Source organism: Convolutriloba macropyga, chromosome 5, assembly GCF_964194025.1.
Source record: "Convolutriloba macropyga chromosome 5, txConMacr16.3, whole genome shotgun sequence".
In the NCBI taxonomy this organism is placed as follows: domain Eukaryota; kingdom Metazoa; phylum Xenacoelomorpha; order Acoela; family Convolutidae; genus Convolutriloba; species Convolutriloba macropyga.
This window is the reverse complement of record NC_134472.1, coordinates 60,126,290-60,142,204: the sequence shown is the minus strand read 5'-3', so window position 1 is coordinate 60,142,204 and position 15,915 is coordinate 60,126,290. Positions and strand designations below refer to the sequence as shown.

The 15,915-nt window shown below is 38.9% G+C and overlaps 2 protein-coding genes across 2 annotated transcripts; both read left to right on the top strand.

The window, feature by feature from the left end:
• The first annotated feature begins 463 nt into the window (after positions 1 to 463).
• Positions 464 to 4,771, top strand: LOC142340448 (uncharacterized). The gene is made up of 3 exons (XM_075391022.1): positions 464 to 668; positions 2,112 to 2,617; positions 2,933 to 4,771. Exons 1-3 carry the CDS (start codon positions 464 to 466, stop codon positions 4,769 to 4,771), a joined length of 2,550 nt encoding a protein of 849 aa, XP_075247137.1.
• A 1,130-nt stretch (positions 4,772 to 5,901) lies between these two features.
• Positions 5,902 to 6,807, top strand: LOC142340447 (uncharacterized). Its single transcript, XM_075391021.1, has one exon. It carries the CDS (start codon positions 5,902 to 5,904, stop codon positions 6,805 to 6,807), a length of 906 nt encoding a protein of 301 aa, XP_075247136.1.
• Positions 6,808 to 15,915: the final 9,108 nt, after the last annotated feature.

Here is a 15,915-nt window from a genome sequence, read left to right as displayed (position 1 = left end):
CACATGTTTATTTTTTCTTTTTTTTAGATAAAACTAGCTAGATTTAGCACAAAAAAAACAACAGGATTCTATTTTTAAGAAACGTTGCGTCGTATTTTTAACAACAAAAACTGGGGCTGATTAGCCTCACAGTCTCATAATTACTGTTTTTCGACTTTGAAATTTGCGTCGCTCCGGTTTCGAAGCCGTTTTTTTTTACCTGTTAGTACGAAAAAGACCAACAAGAGCAAGATGACAAAGAAGAACAGTCAAAGTTGCCAGTACGCGTTAAACAAAATCAAAATTGCGGAGCTGAGTTTGAAAAGCAAGCTGGACCTCTTAAAAACTGCAATCGATCAGCGAAAGAGTTTCAGATCACTCACCCTGCTCATCAATAAAGCAAAAGCAAATGTTGACGAGCTGAAAACAACACTTGATGCCGTGTTAAAAGAAAAATCCGAGCTCCAGCAGCACTTCGCCTGTCATGGAACGATATTCAAACCTTCTGTCACGTCTAGAGAAATTTGAACACGAAATTGACAGTTTAGATGACGATGGACTACTCAGCCAATCTTCAACTAGGATAAGCGATGATGTCAGTGTAACAACTCATACGACTGCCAGATATCCAACCTCACGGAGATGCTCACCATCAATGAACGAGATTCCAGAAGCAAGCAACCCAGAACGTTCATCATTCTCCAGCAAAACACCACCTTTACCACCGAGACCGGAGAAACCATCACTGTTTTTGTCTGAATGCCACACGACAAAACAAATGTCAAAGTTTTTAAATGGCAACAATAAAAATCCGCTTTCTATGGGAATGAGTACAGCAAGTTTTTTCAGACCAATTAACATCAATAACACATTTGAATCCAAAACAGAATTAAAAAACTCGGATAAAAATTTTGCGAAACCTGAGACGACCGTCGCAAAAACTCTCGATCGTTTTGCTCTCAGTGATACAACGTTATCTGCTGTTGATAATTTTACAGTCAACCAGCAGCAGCTTAAAGCACACAATGATTCAGGCCAGCTGCTTAATTTTGTAAGCACGCAAAATAATTTCAAAACCATTTTCCTCAGGAAAACTTTAATAACCAATTTCAGTCAAAAAACATGCTATCTGAATTTTCGCGAGATATCGCCGAGGAACGGTTTCAGACGCAAACGTTTGAACCAAAGAGCATGGGTTGTTCCAAATACCAAGGAACACATAATCCCCGCTTGATGAATCCCAATTCTGTCAAATATTACAGTCAAGAAAACGCACAGAATCTAGATTTTGATCCGCAACAGACAAAACAATCAATTGAACTGAGTAACACAATGACAAACTTTAATCAGTTCTCTGAAAATTCCTGCCAAAACGCAAACAATTTTCAAACTTCTAACATATTTTCTTTACCATTGCATAATGGACAGGAATTGAAAAACACAGAGATAAAAATTTTACCAGGAAACTTTACTCAATTCCAGCCACAGTCACAAGTTAAATCCGATGGCATTGAGACTCTCAACCCATTCGGTGTTCAACAAACCGCCTGTTCAAAAACAATAACTGAAAGTTTTCCCATTGCTCATCCAATCTCAACGTTTCCCCCACAAACACAGCCTTCATTAGAGCAATATCCCGAGTCACAATTACCACATTCACATCAATTTTCCAGCGTATTACATCCAATATCAAATGAAAGTTTCAGACACCCTTCATTTGAAATCAATTCTTTACCAGGGACCTCAAACACAGCTCCATATTGGCAGAATCCAACGAGTAAACACTCAATAAAGTTACCACCTCTTACAATTCAAAACTTTAATGGCAACCCATTGAAGTACCACGAATGGATAAATAAATTTTTTGTCTCGTACATAACAACACCAGTATTACTGACACACATCGTATCACCTACCTGCAAAAAGCAGTTACTGGAAAAGCAAAAGATGTCATCCAAGCGTATTCGTGTGATCCTGCATATTATAGCACAGCTTTAAACGAACTCATGTCATATTTTGTGATCCTACAATAGTGGTGAATGCCTTCATAAATCAATTGGAAAACTGAAAATCAACTAATGACTATAAAAAGCAAAACTTTGTAGCCTTTGCTTTGTTCTTGAAACGTTTAGTGCAAGCTTTCCAATACCTGGGATACACAGCAGACCTACAGAGCTCAACACTTATGAAGAAAGCTAAAGAAAAAGTCCCGCATAACATCCTCCTCAAATGGACAGAGTACACCGTTACATCAATCGAAACACCAGCTACTTTAGTTGAATTTCAGAAATGGTTAGAAGTTCAAGCACATGTGTACGATAAGATAAACCGCGAAACATTCCAGCAAAATAACTTTCGTAGACACAACTTTAATAGCCCTGGAAACATGAACAACAGAGATAGTCACGAAAGAAATTTAAGTACCCAAAGATCAGGCTTTCCAGCACAGCCGACTAATCGAAATCAGTCAACAACAATAAGCAGTAGCGGTACTCCGAAACCACCTAGAGCTCCACCTTTTCCACCCCTAAATAACGCAAACCAACCAAAGCGTTCTTGCGAAAAGTGTCGAGGAAACCATATACTAGCGACCTGTCCCGATTACCAAACATGCAGCCCAAGCCAGCGATTTGACATTGTAAGCAAGAGCAACCTTTGCTCGAACTGTTTGAGCGATAAACACAAGAAGCAAAACTGCCCATCAACAAAACGCTGCCAAATATGCAGCGGTTACCACCACACAACACTGCATGACCCTGGTAAAATTATCAAGCGTCCATCAGCTGCTTTTGCCACGAGCAATTCCACAGGTACAAGTGTTACCAACCAAACAAATCAGCTTGTCAAACAGCAATGTGAACCAGGAAGTAACAACAACGCAAGCGCCTCATCCAAATCACAAAAGAGCCGCTACGGACAGTCTTTTGCAAACAAAAATCAGAATCAATTTCAGCGCGCTAATTTGAACAATTCCAACCAAAGTTTCAGCGTGAATCATCTACAGTCTACACCAAAAGAATGGTTCGAACAACTTCAACTTATCCCAGTATCTTTTCTAAACGGCAAGAAAGCTTTCGATACGTACGCTCTGATCGATCCAGGAAGCCAATTTACTTTCATACTTGACAAAATCACAGAGTTCCTTGCTCTTCCATGCGAAGATCAAAAAGCCACTACGCTTCAGTATCTTAACACAGAGCATGATATGCCACTTTCAAAAATTTCTGAACAAGTGACAGTTGCACCCTACGAAAATTTGGATCAAAAGTTTCAAATTACAACCACTTATAGCACTCCTTGTTTAAATGTAGCACCAGCCAATACATTTGAACTCAACCAGCTTTCCGATGCATTCAAAGAACTGCGTCACATTCACTTCCTAGAAATAGCTGAAGGCAAAATCGGTGCCCTTTTGGGAATAAACACCTTTGCTTTCACACACCCAGTTGAAGTCATCCCGGCAACTAAAAACCAGCCATTCGGCGTAAAGACGAGGCTTGGATGGACCCTAGCTGGAGAGTATGAAAGAGTGCAAAAGCAACACAAACAACGATCTCACCAGCAGAAACAGTACGTGTACCACGTATCACGAAGAAGCTCCGACGATCAGCCTCTCGATGAATTGCTTGAGCAATTCTGGAAAATTGAAGCCGAAGGAACTCAACCGAAGCATGAAACTACAAATCCCGTTGACAAGGAAGCCCTTGATATATTGAACAAGACAATCAGCTACAATGGTGAGAGGTACGAAATTGGACTGCCTTGGAAAAAACCATTGAGAATTGAAAATAATTATTTTGCAGCTCTCAGCCAGCTGAAAAGTCTTCAGAAGCGACTCAGTAAAGACCTCCAATTGAAAGAGTTGTATGAGCAAACTCTCACTACAGATCTTCGAAAATTTTATGTCAAGCCAGTTGAAATGCAGCAGCCAGAGCCCGAGAAAATTTGGTATTTGCCTCATCACCCGGTGGTTAATCCAAACAAGCCCGGAAAAGTGCGCAGAGTAGCAAATGCTGCGGCCAAGTTTAGAGGACAATCTTTGAACTCCAATTTGATCACAGGACCAGATTCGCTGAACAACTTGGTAGGAATTCTTCTGAGATTTCGTGAAAACCCAGTTGCCATTCTCTCTGATGTCGAAGGCATGTTCATGCAGATAGCAATAAGGCATGAGGACCAATCTGCATTACGCTTTCTCTGGCCTAATGAAGAGATGGTTAACCAATACCAGTTCACCAGATTAATTTTTGGAGCAACCTGCTCTCCATTTTGTGCAATTTTCGTTCTGAACCGTTGCGCAGAAGATAATGCAATTGAATTTCCAAAAGCAGTTAATGCAATAAAGAACCATTTTTATATGGACGACTATATCCATTCTTTGCCGTCTATAGAAAAAGCAATTGACACCATTAACCAGACTAAAGATAGCCTTCATAAAGGTGTCTTTCGCTTGACAAAACTTGTGTCAAACAAACATGAAGCCCTAAGGTTCATTGAGCAAGAAGATCGAGATGAACTGAAAGAGATCAATGGAGTCCTCGGTCAGAAATGGAATACCAGAACTGACTGTTTTCGGATGAAGACATTAGAACATTTTCCCGGAAATGCGAGTGAGTATACACAAAGGAAAATGTTCAGCTTAGTATCAACAATTTTCGATCCCCTAGGAATTTTGTCCCCGCTCACAATTAGAATCAAAATGCTTTTACAACAAGTCTGGAAGCTAGGTAAGAAGTGGGATGAACCACTTCCCGCAGAACTTCATTCCAACCTACAAAAAAGTGCTCGATAGTTACTTTGCAATGCCTGATATCGAAATCCCCAGATGGTTGAACTCCTCAACGAATCAGGAAAATAATCACCAGCTCCATGTCTTTGTTGACGCCTCAACCGTTGCATTGTCAGCAGTTGCTTACATTCGCACCCAAAAACAGGATGAAATCTTTCAAACATATTTTCTGCTTGGAAAATGCAAAGTTGCACCAATAAAACAAATTAGTGTGCCAAAATTAGAACTCGAAGCAGCCGTTTTAGGTACACGCCTCCGCACACTGATACAAACTGAAATGACATTAAAATTTGAAAAAGTCTACTTGTGGACTGATAGTCGTGTTGTCTTAGATTGGATTAGTTCAACTAAGAAACAAAACGTTTTCGTCTCAAATCGACTCGAAGAAATTAAGAAAACAAACTCAAACTGATGGGTGGAATCAGGTCCCAACTAATTTTAATCCAGCCGACCATGAAACGCGTGGCCTTGAGCCATCAGAAATTCCCCCGAAATGGCTTACAGCACCACAATTTTTGCAAAACACTGAAAGTTCTTGGAAAGATATGAAAAAGATTTCAACCGTAGGTGCCGTAACCAGAAATAGAAAAACCCCAATCAAACCTGTTCTAGACCCAAACCGCTTTTCAACATGGAATAGGCTACTTTTAACCCTCGCAACTGTCTTCAATTTAATTTACAGAGCTAAGAAGAATCGTTCCGACAAAAGCCAACACACAAAAGATGATGTTTGTTTATCTCAAAATTTTCTGCTAAATTTGTCTCAAAACAATGCTTTCTCCTCAACAATCAACGCATTAAAAAGAACACAAAAGTTAGACGCCAAGAGCAAATTGAGAAACTTAAATCCAATATTTGACCAAAACGGACTCCTACGATCTAGTGGCCGTCTCCTATTTGCTCCAACAGAATTGGAGATCGAAAAATGTCCAATAATCTTGGACGCAAAGGAAAAGATTGCTAGACTATACCTTGAACATGCGCACAGAATTTGTGCTCATCAAGCAACAGAACCGGTCAAAGCTTTCGTACAACAACGCTACTACGTCATTGGACTTCAAGAAACACTACTTTCAATAAAATACCGACGTTTTCTGTGTCGCCGTTTTGACACACAAAATATACAACCAATAATGGCCCCACTTCCTGCATTCCGCTTCCCCACAGAAGAAACCAAATTTCCGTTTGCCAACACAGGACTGGACTTTTTTGGCCCGTATTATATTGAGGACAAAGAAAGCAAAATCGAGAAACATTATGGACTTATTTTTACATGCCTCGTTACGCGAGCAGTCCATTTAGAAACATGTCCAGATTTAAATACAGACACCTACCTCAATGCATATCGACGATTCACCTGCCGAAGATGCCAACCTATTTTATTGTACAGCGATAACGAAAAAACATTTGTCGGCGCCTCCGAAGAGCTGAAGAAGTTGGTTAAGGCTTTAGACAAAGACAAGATTTATAAAGCCCTAGCTGCAGTCAAAACCACATGGAAATTTAACCCACCATACGGCCCTCATTTCGGTGGCGTGTGGGTGCGATTGATTCAGAGCGCCAAGAGGACACTCTTAATCATTCTAGGATCTAAGCGTCTCTCCTTCGACATCTTTGAGACAATAATGGTTGAAGTCGAAGCAATCCTGAATTCCAGACCCTTGACAAACGTTGCTGATCAGCCTGAAAACGAGGAACCACTCACTCCTAACCATTTCCTCATCCAACGCCCTTACAGTTCCCTGCCACCCGGAAACTTTGGAGACCAACAGCTAGCTAGTTTCAAGAACTGGAAGCACGTGCAGCAGTTGATGAACCACGTGTGGCGGCGTTTGATTAAGGAGTACCTGCCGACGTTACTCAAGAGACGTAAATGGACAGACAACAACCAGCCTCCTGTGAAAGTTGGAGAATCTGGCCCCTCGGAAGTGGAAACATCCCCTGTACGAGACGGTGAAGTACGAGTTGCCAAAGTAAAAACGGCTTACGGCTCGTTCGTGCGTCCGGTCGCCGGCCTCGCACGGGTTTTTTCCCCGTAGTTTTTTAATTCAAATTTTTTGCTTCGGTCTTAGGCAACATGAGCTACATCCACCCCCTTTGATGTTATTGACCTTACAGTATTTTCATTCCGATTATATAGGTTCAAGGATATCGGATCAAACGACAATCAAGATGATCTCCAACCCCTGCCCTCCTTCTTGGAGCATGTTCCCAATGACCTTGGGAACTCAAGAAAAGCATGACATTTGCTGATGATTAAAACTACCGCCAAAAACCTGAGAGTTACTCTTTCCCAAAAACATCTGACAAGAAGTCGCAACCAAATATGAGCAACCAAAAGTCTAGAATATATGTTTCATTACACTCCTACGGGGCCAATAAATTTGAGAGCTAAATTTGCTCTAAACACTTTCAACTTCTGCCGTTACTGTAAATAAATCGTGACCACGCCATAGTGTTTTCGCGCCATATGTTTTATTAGTGATGTTTTTCTCCTAATTTGCCACAAGAAGCACAAATTTGCCAGATAACTGTAATTAGGCATCTGCGCTATAGTGATGAGATGTCTTTTGTAGAGAAAAATTGGCCTGTCCTTCTTGATTTGCGTCGCTAAATGTGAGTATCATTATCGGACAGGACCAGCTGATGCGCTTTGTATGATTGCTAAACTTTTAAGTTTGCTACACTGATTGCTACACAGTTTTTTCAAACTAGGTGAACCCCGTTTTCCAGGTCCCCAGGCATTACCATGACAGTGGCGATAGACTTAAGAAAACATTCTTTAGTCTATGTGTTATGCTAGCACAATTAAAACTTCCTTTCGACTGTTTCCTTGACACTGAAACATCTAATATGAATATAATAACTGTGCAATGTTTCCTCGAACAACCTGTAAAGATCTTTGTAGATGGGGCACAATTTTGGACGCCTGTTGTGTTTTGTTTCTGTGACTCTTCTGTTTTATATATCTTTAATGCTTTAAAAGCCCAGTACCCCTCGTTCAGCTAGTTTGTGTGGACTTTCAGGTCTTGATATTCCACCGTTTATTTATTTGGTTACGGTGCTATTGGTTTAGAAAAACTTAAGAGATGAAGTTGAGCTTGGTTTTATTTCAGTATGTTTCATAGAAATTGATACACAAACTTGCTGAGTACAATTTTTTTGTCGAATGAAACAAATTCGGCTGAATTTTTTCACTACCACTAAATCCGATTGAATGTAGACATAGTTGTTGTGATGTTTTGGGAGATATACTAATGCTGGGTTATTCTATGATCAAATTTCAGTATTAACAACGAGAATAAACTTTCATACCAAATATTATAAGTTTTTTAAAAAGGAAAAAACGATCGTAATTATTTTGTGTGTTGTATTTGTTGTATTGACGATCATTTTCGCATGCTGGCCTGGCATGCCTGCATAGAGTGGAATCGAGAGCTTAGAGCGATAGATTTACGGTGGATCACTACATATTTTGATTTTGACACTTTTCACAACTAATGGAGCCATTTATTTGGACAGAAATTGGTTTCTAGAGATTTAGATTTTTTGGGACAACTAATAGCCGTTTTTACTAAAAAATGGCACTTGAAGTCAAACATTAGGATTTACCCCAATCCAGTGTTTTTATGACCCCCATTTACAATTTATGTGTCATAGAACGTTACATTATGAAAAAATATATAAAAAGTGCGCTTGGGAGCGTAATAGTTACGTGCCCATTAAGTTGAGGGGGGGGGGAGACAGACTATATCCAAAAAATACAAAAAATGAGCAACGTAAATTTTAAAAATTTGGCAGGTCTGGAGGGGTTGAAAAAACATGCATCCACTAAGCCTGTCTGGTTGGAGGGGGATGACAAACCGGCACATGAACGAAATATCCAACTTCTATCACTTCCATTCATGGCTAGAGCAAGTTTTATAAATTCTGGCGTATCTATGGCTATTTTCTCAACTTTGACAGCGAATTCAGTTTTTGAGGTTTTAACTAAAGTTTTCTTAATTACTATTATAAATTCAAAAGAATTATGGCTAGGTGATGCTGCAAGGCAGAAAAGAAATTCGCAGAATTTGCACAAACTCAAATCGTGGACTTAAACTAAGAAATATTACGTATATAATACACATGCGAATATGTTTATAGTTCAAGATTTGTACTATCAAAGCAAATTTATAATAACCGAATTCCAAAGTATGTGTAGCTGAAGTTCAGACTCAGTGCATCAAATTTTAAAACCCGGGTCGAGCTTTAGCGGTGAATTTTTGTAAGAAATGCAGTGAAATGCGGTGAAAAAAAAATTCACCGCGTATTTCTTACATCTCATTGCGGTGAATGCGATGAATCGCGGTGAAATATTTATTTTCACCGCGTTCTCAGTATTCTAAAAAAAGAAATCGTCATGACACGGGCTCGAACCTCTGACCTCCTGCATGCCTTCAACTGCTTAGTCCACTCCGCCAACTGTCACTTAAAATTTTTGCAATTTCTTGTGAATTTAAATCAAATTTAGTAAACTTTGGAAATCACATGCGGTGAAATTTTTTAAGAAATGCGGTGAAATGTGATTTTTTTTTCACGGCGTTCACCACTTTCATCGCATTTCTTACATTAATTTGCACAACAGTCGATGCGGTGAATTTTTGTAAGAAAAGTGCTAAATTTTGCAGTAAATTTTTGTAAGAAAGGCAGCGAATTTCGCTGTGAATTTTTGTAAGAAATGCGGTGAAATGCGGTGAAATATTTATTTTCAACACATTCACCGCACTCACCGCATTTCTTACAAAAATTCACCGCATTTCTTACAAAATTTTACCCAAAAACCTCGACCCGGGAAGGATACTCCGAAACTCGGCAATAACAACACATTAAAGGAATTTTTGAAGTTTTTCGCAGAATCAAATTATGGAAATTCAAATAGACCTTGGCACAAATCATTAAAGGAACAATTTAATCAAACTCCTTTTGCCAATAATGTAAACCGTTGAAGCAGAGAAAGTGTTCCCCTCTGCCAATGTCAATCAAATACCTTGTAAAAAATAACTGTCAAACAATTCATAGAAAAACTAATTTTTCGCGAAAATTGTTGTTTTACAGAAATTTAGATGCATAATAGACATGAGTGCTTAAAACTTCTGAAACATTTCCAAAAATGCGATTTGAATTTTCAATTTTATATCAAGTTCCGATGCAAACCAAATACATGGATCTTGATAAAAATGGATCACACAGATATTTTTTGCATTTTGCTGATATTCAAACGCAAATATTTCCATTTTTACAGGCTCACCAAAAAACATAACATTAAATGCTTTACTCATATCAAACAACAGGCATATCAAGTCAAGATTTTTTTGTTTTCATTGTTTTCTTATGAATGACAAAACGCAAGTAAAAGCTTCAAGTTAAAGAAATCTGGTAATAACTCTGTAAGAATGTCTGTGATTTTTTAAGTTGTAAAAATTAAATCTTTGCTGACAATCAGGTTTATTCCGCGACAAACAATGTGTTACATTGTTTTTTTTTAAGTGATTACCTATAAAAATGACCAGTGTAAGCAAACGGAGATCGTATTTTTTAGGCATTATTATCATAGTTGATCGACTCAAGCACCACTTCAGATGTTGGCTAAGTGTTGGTGTAATTCACAAACTGCACTGTTATCATATTTGAAGGGCGATTAAAAATTTGCGAGCAAACCATATCAAAATCAAATTTGGTCTTTTCATGGCAATCTAACGTAAACAGCTAATGTAAATTCTACAGTTTTTACTTGTAAACATCCGTCCTTTTTCATGACGATAACAGGAATATGATTGAAGAAACTGGTTTTCATGAAAGATTATTAAAAGAATCACGTCCGTTTTTTCCACACTTGCAACAATTTACTATTTTCAAATCCATTTGAATAGCAGTGATGTCAATAGGTAGTGGTGTCTAAGCTCACTTTCATTTAAAAAATGAGTAGCAAATTTAAAGGAGTTTTTAGTTTACATCGACAAAAAGTTAGGCATTGTCTCCGTGAAGATTTCTGACTTTTAAAAAAGATGGCGTCTGAGGATTATTTTACAGATGATTTCATGATATCTATTTGTGAAAGAGCAAATAGTTTGACAACTGATAAACAAACTGATGATTTTAGAGGATTTTTGGTAAATTTGCAAAAAGTTTCTAAAGTTTCTAAAGGTGAAAGTTTCTAACTTACTGAAAGTAAAAGAAGTACACATTTTTGTGATAAAAAGTATACACACGTTGTTAGATAGCATGTGGATTCATCTCATCTCAGTCAATGCAAAATTTCTACACAAAACTATGAGTCAATGGGTTTTTTGAAAAATTTGTTTTTTGTTACTCTTAGTCTATATAATTTATAAACTGTGTCAAACCAATTGTTGACCAACTTGCTTATAAGATCGATTTGACAATAGTAAATTCACAAACTTTGGTTTCAGCGGTAAATTAGCACGGAAACATATGGGCTAAAGCTAGAAATCAAATCATGCAAAAGTCAAATTAAGAAACTTGCGAAATATTGAAGCTTGAGCTTCAACACTCCGCGAGGAGAGGAGGGCGCGCTTTAAAACTAGGGCTAGACCTGAATACTCTGGTACTAATTTAAAACTAATATAAAACATATTGAGTTTGTGACTTGTAATCTCTTTCGAAGTTGTTGATCTTCTCTTTGCATTGTAAGCTGCACTGTATGGTAGGCAATCTTGTGAGCTGCTGGTTACTTGATTTGGAATGGACCGGTTTGATCTATTTGGCTTCTGATGTTGTTCTGAGTTGCAATTCGCTATCTCGTGGTGGCTTGACATCTAAAAGCTAATTGGAATTTTTGACAAAATTCACAATCTTCCCACACAACGAGAGAAAAGGGTTAATAATATTATTGAATGTTGAATGACTGGTTTCCAGGAGATGAGTAAGTAAACAATTTGGTGATAATTTTAATATAGTTTTAAATCAAGTTGGGTTTGTTGCTGCGCTCCTTGTGATGTCCGCTTCTTCTTCATCTATGACTCGTGACAATTTTACTGCAGGGCGCGTTAGTGTACCTGTTGCTGTGTGAATGTCAAATGATCTTGGTATTTCGTCGGCTCCATAATGACATTTGGTTATCCGTCCAAGGGGCCAAATACCTCTCGGGGTAAATTCGTTCAGAATCCAGACTAAATCGCCCACTCTGAGTTGTTTTGGCTGCTCTCTCCATTTTGCTCTGCTTATTAGGTCTGAAATATACTCTCTTTGAAGTCTTTTCCAGAAGTGGTCCAAAAGCGTTTGTGTATAGTTGAAATCTTTCTTCCTGAAAGTTTTCAGTTTTGATGTTAGAGGGGCTAGGGCTAGATGTGGTCGTCGAAGAATGAAGTGGTTGGGTGTTAGGGCTTCTTCGTCGTTGTTATCAGAAGAAACGTAAGTTATGGGGCGGGAGTTTAGGATGCCTTCCGTTTCTGTCACAAATGTTTGGAAAGTCTCTGCTTTCAGTTGCTGACTTCCTAAGATTGTGAGAAGAGTTCTCTTCGCTGTTTGAATTATTCTTTCCCATATACCTCCGAAGTGTGGAGCAAGTGGTGGATTCATCTTCCAAACTATGTTCTGCTGCGATAATTGTTGAGCAATATAAGAGTTGTCAATGCTGATATTATCCAAATTCATAACCTTTTTCGGTGCTGTAAAATTTGTTCCGTTGTCGGAGATTATTATCTCTGGATATCCTCTCCTTGAAACAAAACGTCTAATTGCAAGTAAACAACTGTCGGTGTCTAGACTATGGCAAACTTCCAAGTGCACTGCACGGGTTACTAAACACGTGAAAATGCAGATGTACTGTTTTTCAAGCTTGCGAGTATTATCCTCAATGTAGAAAGGTCCAAAGTAATCTAATCCTACATTAATGAATGGGTATTGTTTTTCGGCATCAGCAAAGCGAAAGTGCGGAAGATCAGACATCATTGGTGTAATATTCTGAGCTCTCCATCGGCGGCATATGAAACATGTCCGGCTGAGTCTTCTTAGGAACCTTCGAAGTCCAATGATTAAAAATGTCTGTTGTAGGTGCGCTCTGACAAACTCCGTTCCCATGTGTTGATAGCTGTTAGTGTGAGCGTCTTGAACAATTAACTGAGTGACATGGTCTTTGATGTCTAGTATTATGGGGTGTTTTTGATTCCAAGGTATTGCCGCATGTCTCAGCCTTCCTTTGGCACGCAAAGTCCATTTCCATCCAAAAATGGATTGAATTGAAGAATTGCATCCCTTCGTTCCAGTTGTTGTCCAGTTTGCATTCTGATAATTGCTTTTCTAAAAGTGTTTTGTTGTGAAATCTTTATCAGGTAAATTTGGGCTTCATTCTGACTGTTTAGTGTATCTCTTTTCCGCAAATTGTTTGTTGCTTTGTACACGGTTGTTGTCTTTCTGAGCAATCGTTTCCAAATTGAAAATTTTGATGGTTCTATGACAGGGTCCATTCATTTAGGTAATACTAAATTTGTCGTTGTTAAAAATTTAGTTTGATCAAAGTTCCAGTTTTCAGGGTCTTGAAAAAGAAATTTTGGTCCTTGTAGCCACTTTTCTTCAAGCTCTGATGGTTTCAAACCTCTGGTACCATGGTCGGCAGGGTTGAGCTTTCCGGGTATATGTTTCCATTCCTCTGCTTTAGAATGTTCCAAAATTTTGTTGACACGGTTAGCTACGAAAACTTTTTGCCGTTTGTCTGAGTTTATCCATCCTAATGTTGCAGTACTATCCGTCCAGAAGTGAACTGAGGAAAAATTTAATGTCATTTCTGTGAATACAAAACTAGCTAGTTCGGCTCCCATTGTGGCTGCCTCTAATTCAAGTTTAGGTATACTTGTGTGCTTTATGGGGGCTACTCGAGATTTGCTAATGACATAGTTCACAATGACATTCCCTTCAGTAGTTGTAGATCTCATATAAATAACCGCTGAAGTTGCTATATTTGATGCATCTGTGAAGACATGAAGTTGTTGACTGGTCGTTGGTCCTGTTACAAGGCATCTTTTTGTTGTAATATCTGGCATGCTGTTGAATTCGTTAATCCATTTCTTCAGGTCAATATGAAATTCGGCTGGTACTTGTTCGTCCCATTTCTTGCCTTGTTTTATGACTGCTTGAAGAAGGCTTCGAATTCGCATCGCAAATGGCGTTATCATCCCCAGGGTTCGAAAAGCGAAGCTGCTGTTGACAAGAGTTCTCTTTGTTGTAAACGTTCAATTTTGATGTCTAAATTGGGTTTCCTAAATATGAAGGTGTCGTTTTTGACATCCCACGTCTGTCCCATCCTTACTGCTATCTGCATAAACATGGCTTCTATATCTCCGGTAACTGCTATGGCAAACTGTCGAAAGCGTAGTAGGAGTCCAACTAAACTGCAGAGAAGATCTGGTCCAGTTAGAAGCGCTTTATTCAGTGAATGTCCTTTATAAATAGATGCTGCGTTTGTTACACGACGAATATTTTTCTTCTGTTTGTGCTGTACAGGATGATGAGGAAGATACCATAATTGGCTGCAAGTTGGGGAAGGTTCGCGGTCCGCCTCCTCAACGTAACCTTTTACAATAGCGTTCTGAATTAAGCTGCTGTAGATGTCGGCTAACTGTTTGTCTTCATTGAGGCGTTTTTCCAATGATCGTAAATGGGCTTTTGCTAGAAAGTAATTGTTAGGTAATTGTATGTTTTGTTTCCAGGGTAGTCCAATCTCATACCTCTCTCCGTTATGTTTTACTGTATCCTCGAAAATTTGTAGGGCTTTCTTGTCTTCTTGGTTTACTGTATTAGGTGAAGCCTTTGTTGTTCTTGTTCCTTCACAGGTCCAAAATAATTGTAGCATGTCTTCGTCCAAAATTGTCTCTTCTGACTTAACCCTATTGAACAAGGTTATATTACGATTGCATTGGTTCTTCTCTGTAATTTGTCTATACTTGTTTGGGACTGGTCCTGTTATTGTCCATCCTAATTGTGTGAGAACTCCGTACGGTGTTCCAGGTGGTCCGATTGTGTACTTGAGTGGAACTGTTGCTGTAAAAGCATCGGCTCCTATCAGAATACCTATTTTGTTGTCTCTGATTTGAGGAAAATTGATATCGCTTAAATGACCGAAGTCTTTACAAACGCTGTTGAGCATCTGAATTGGCACCGTCGGCATTTGAAAGTCTGTGGTAGAAGTCGCAAAGACTTGTAAGTTAATGATAGGTCTACTGCTGTCGATGGCTCCAATCCCAAGAAAAATTTCTGTTGTTTCAATTGTGTGTTCTTGGTATAGTGATGCTACGGGTATTGTAACACATTTCCTATCACGAATTCCTAAAGCATCTGATATTGTCTTGGTAATTTGCGTATTGTCACTTCCACTGTCAAGGAGAGCGTAAGTTTCAATGGAGACCGTCTCCGAAAACACTGTTATCGGTATTGCTTGGAGCTGAACATGTGGTCGGATCCAACTGCTCGGCTGGTTATTACTGCAAGTGTAGTTCTGGTGTCGGTTATTGCTGCCTGAGAAGCTTTGCGAATTTTGGTCTGTTGAGTGCTGATATTGTTGATTAAAGTTTCCTGATGTTGGCTGCTGTTGTTGAACATTGGACGTATTGGGCACTTGATGTGATTGCCCGTAATAAAAGTTCCGGTTATGTCTGTTGTAGCTGTTACTATTGTTGTAGTTACCATTTGTGCTATTGTTGCTGTTGCTGTTGATGCTGCTGTTGTTGTTGTAGTTGTTGTTGTTGCTGCTGTTGTATCGGCTTCTGCTGCGTTGCCGGTTGTAACCAGTGTTACCATTTTGTCTAGTTTGGTGATTGCAGTTGGGGTTACTGCTGCTCAAATTTTTGTTCCACGAAGAACTGTTATTTGTGAAATTGAACTGGTTTCTGTTCAAGTTATCTCCGTTGTGTCGATATTCAGATATTGATTGGTTTTGTCCTTGATTACTAGGCTGTGTTGTGTTGAAATTGTTACGGTGTATTGTTGAGTGATGAAAACCGTTAAAATTGTCTACCTGGCATCTGTATTTGCTGTTGCATTGTCCTTTTGGATGTTCGGTAAGACAATTTGGGCATAAATGCAGTTGTCGCACTGTCTGCTGTCTGTCGTACACGTTTTCACTCAAAAGTTTTTGACATTTTCCTAAATTG

Bases quoted from the DNA above. Each gene is read 5' to 3' on its own strand.
- LOC142340448 (XM_075391022.1), top strand. From the start codon at position 464: ATGGAACGATATTCAAACCTTCTGTCACGTCTAGAGAAATTTGAACAC. The intron at 669-2,111 runs GTTCATCATTCT...TGAAACGTTTAG, and splicing joins AGAAGCAAGCAACCCAGAAC to TGCAAGCTTTCCAATACCTG. The intron at 2,618-2,932 runs GTAAGCAAGAGC...AATCAATTTCAG, and splicing joins CAAGCCAGCGATTTGACATT to CGCGCTAATTTGAACAATTC.
- LOC142340447 (XM_075391021.1), top strand. From the start codon at position 5,902: ATGGCCCCACTTCCTGCATTCCGCTTCCCCACAGAAGAAACCAAATTT.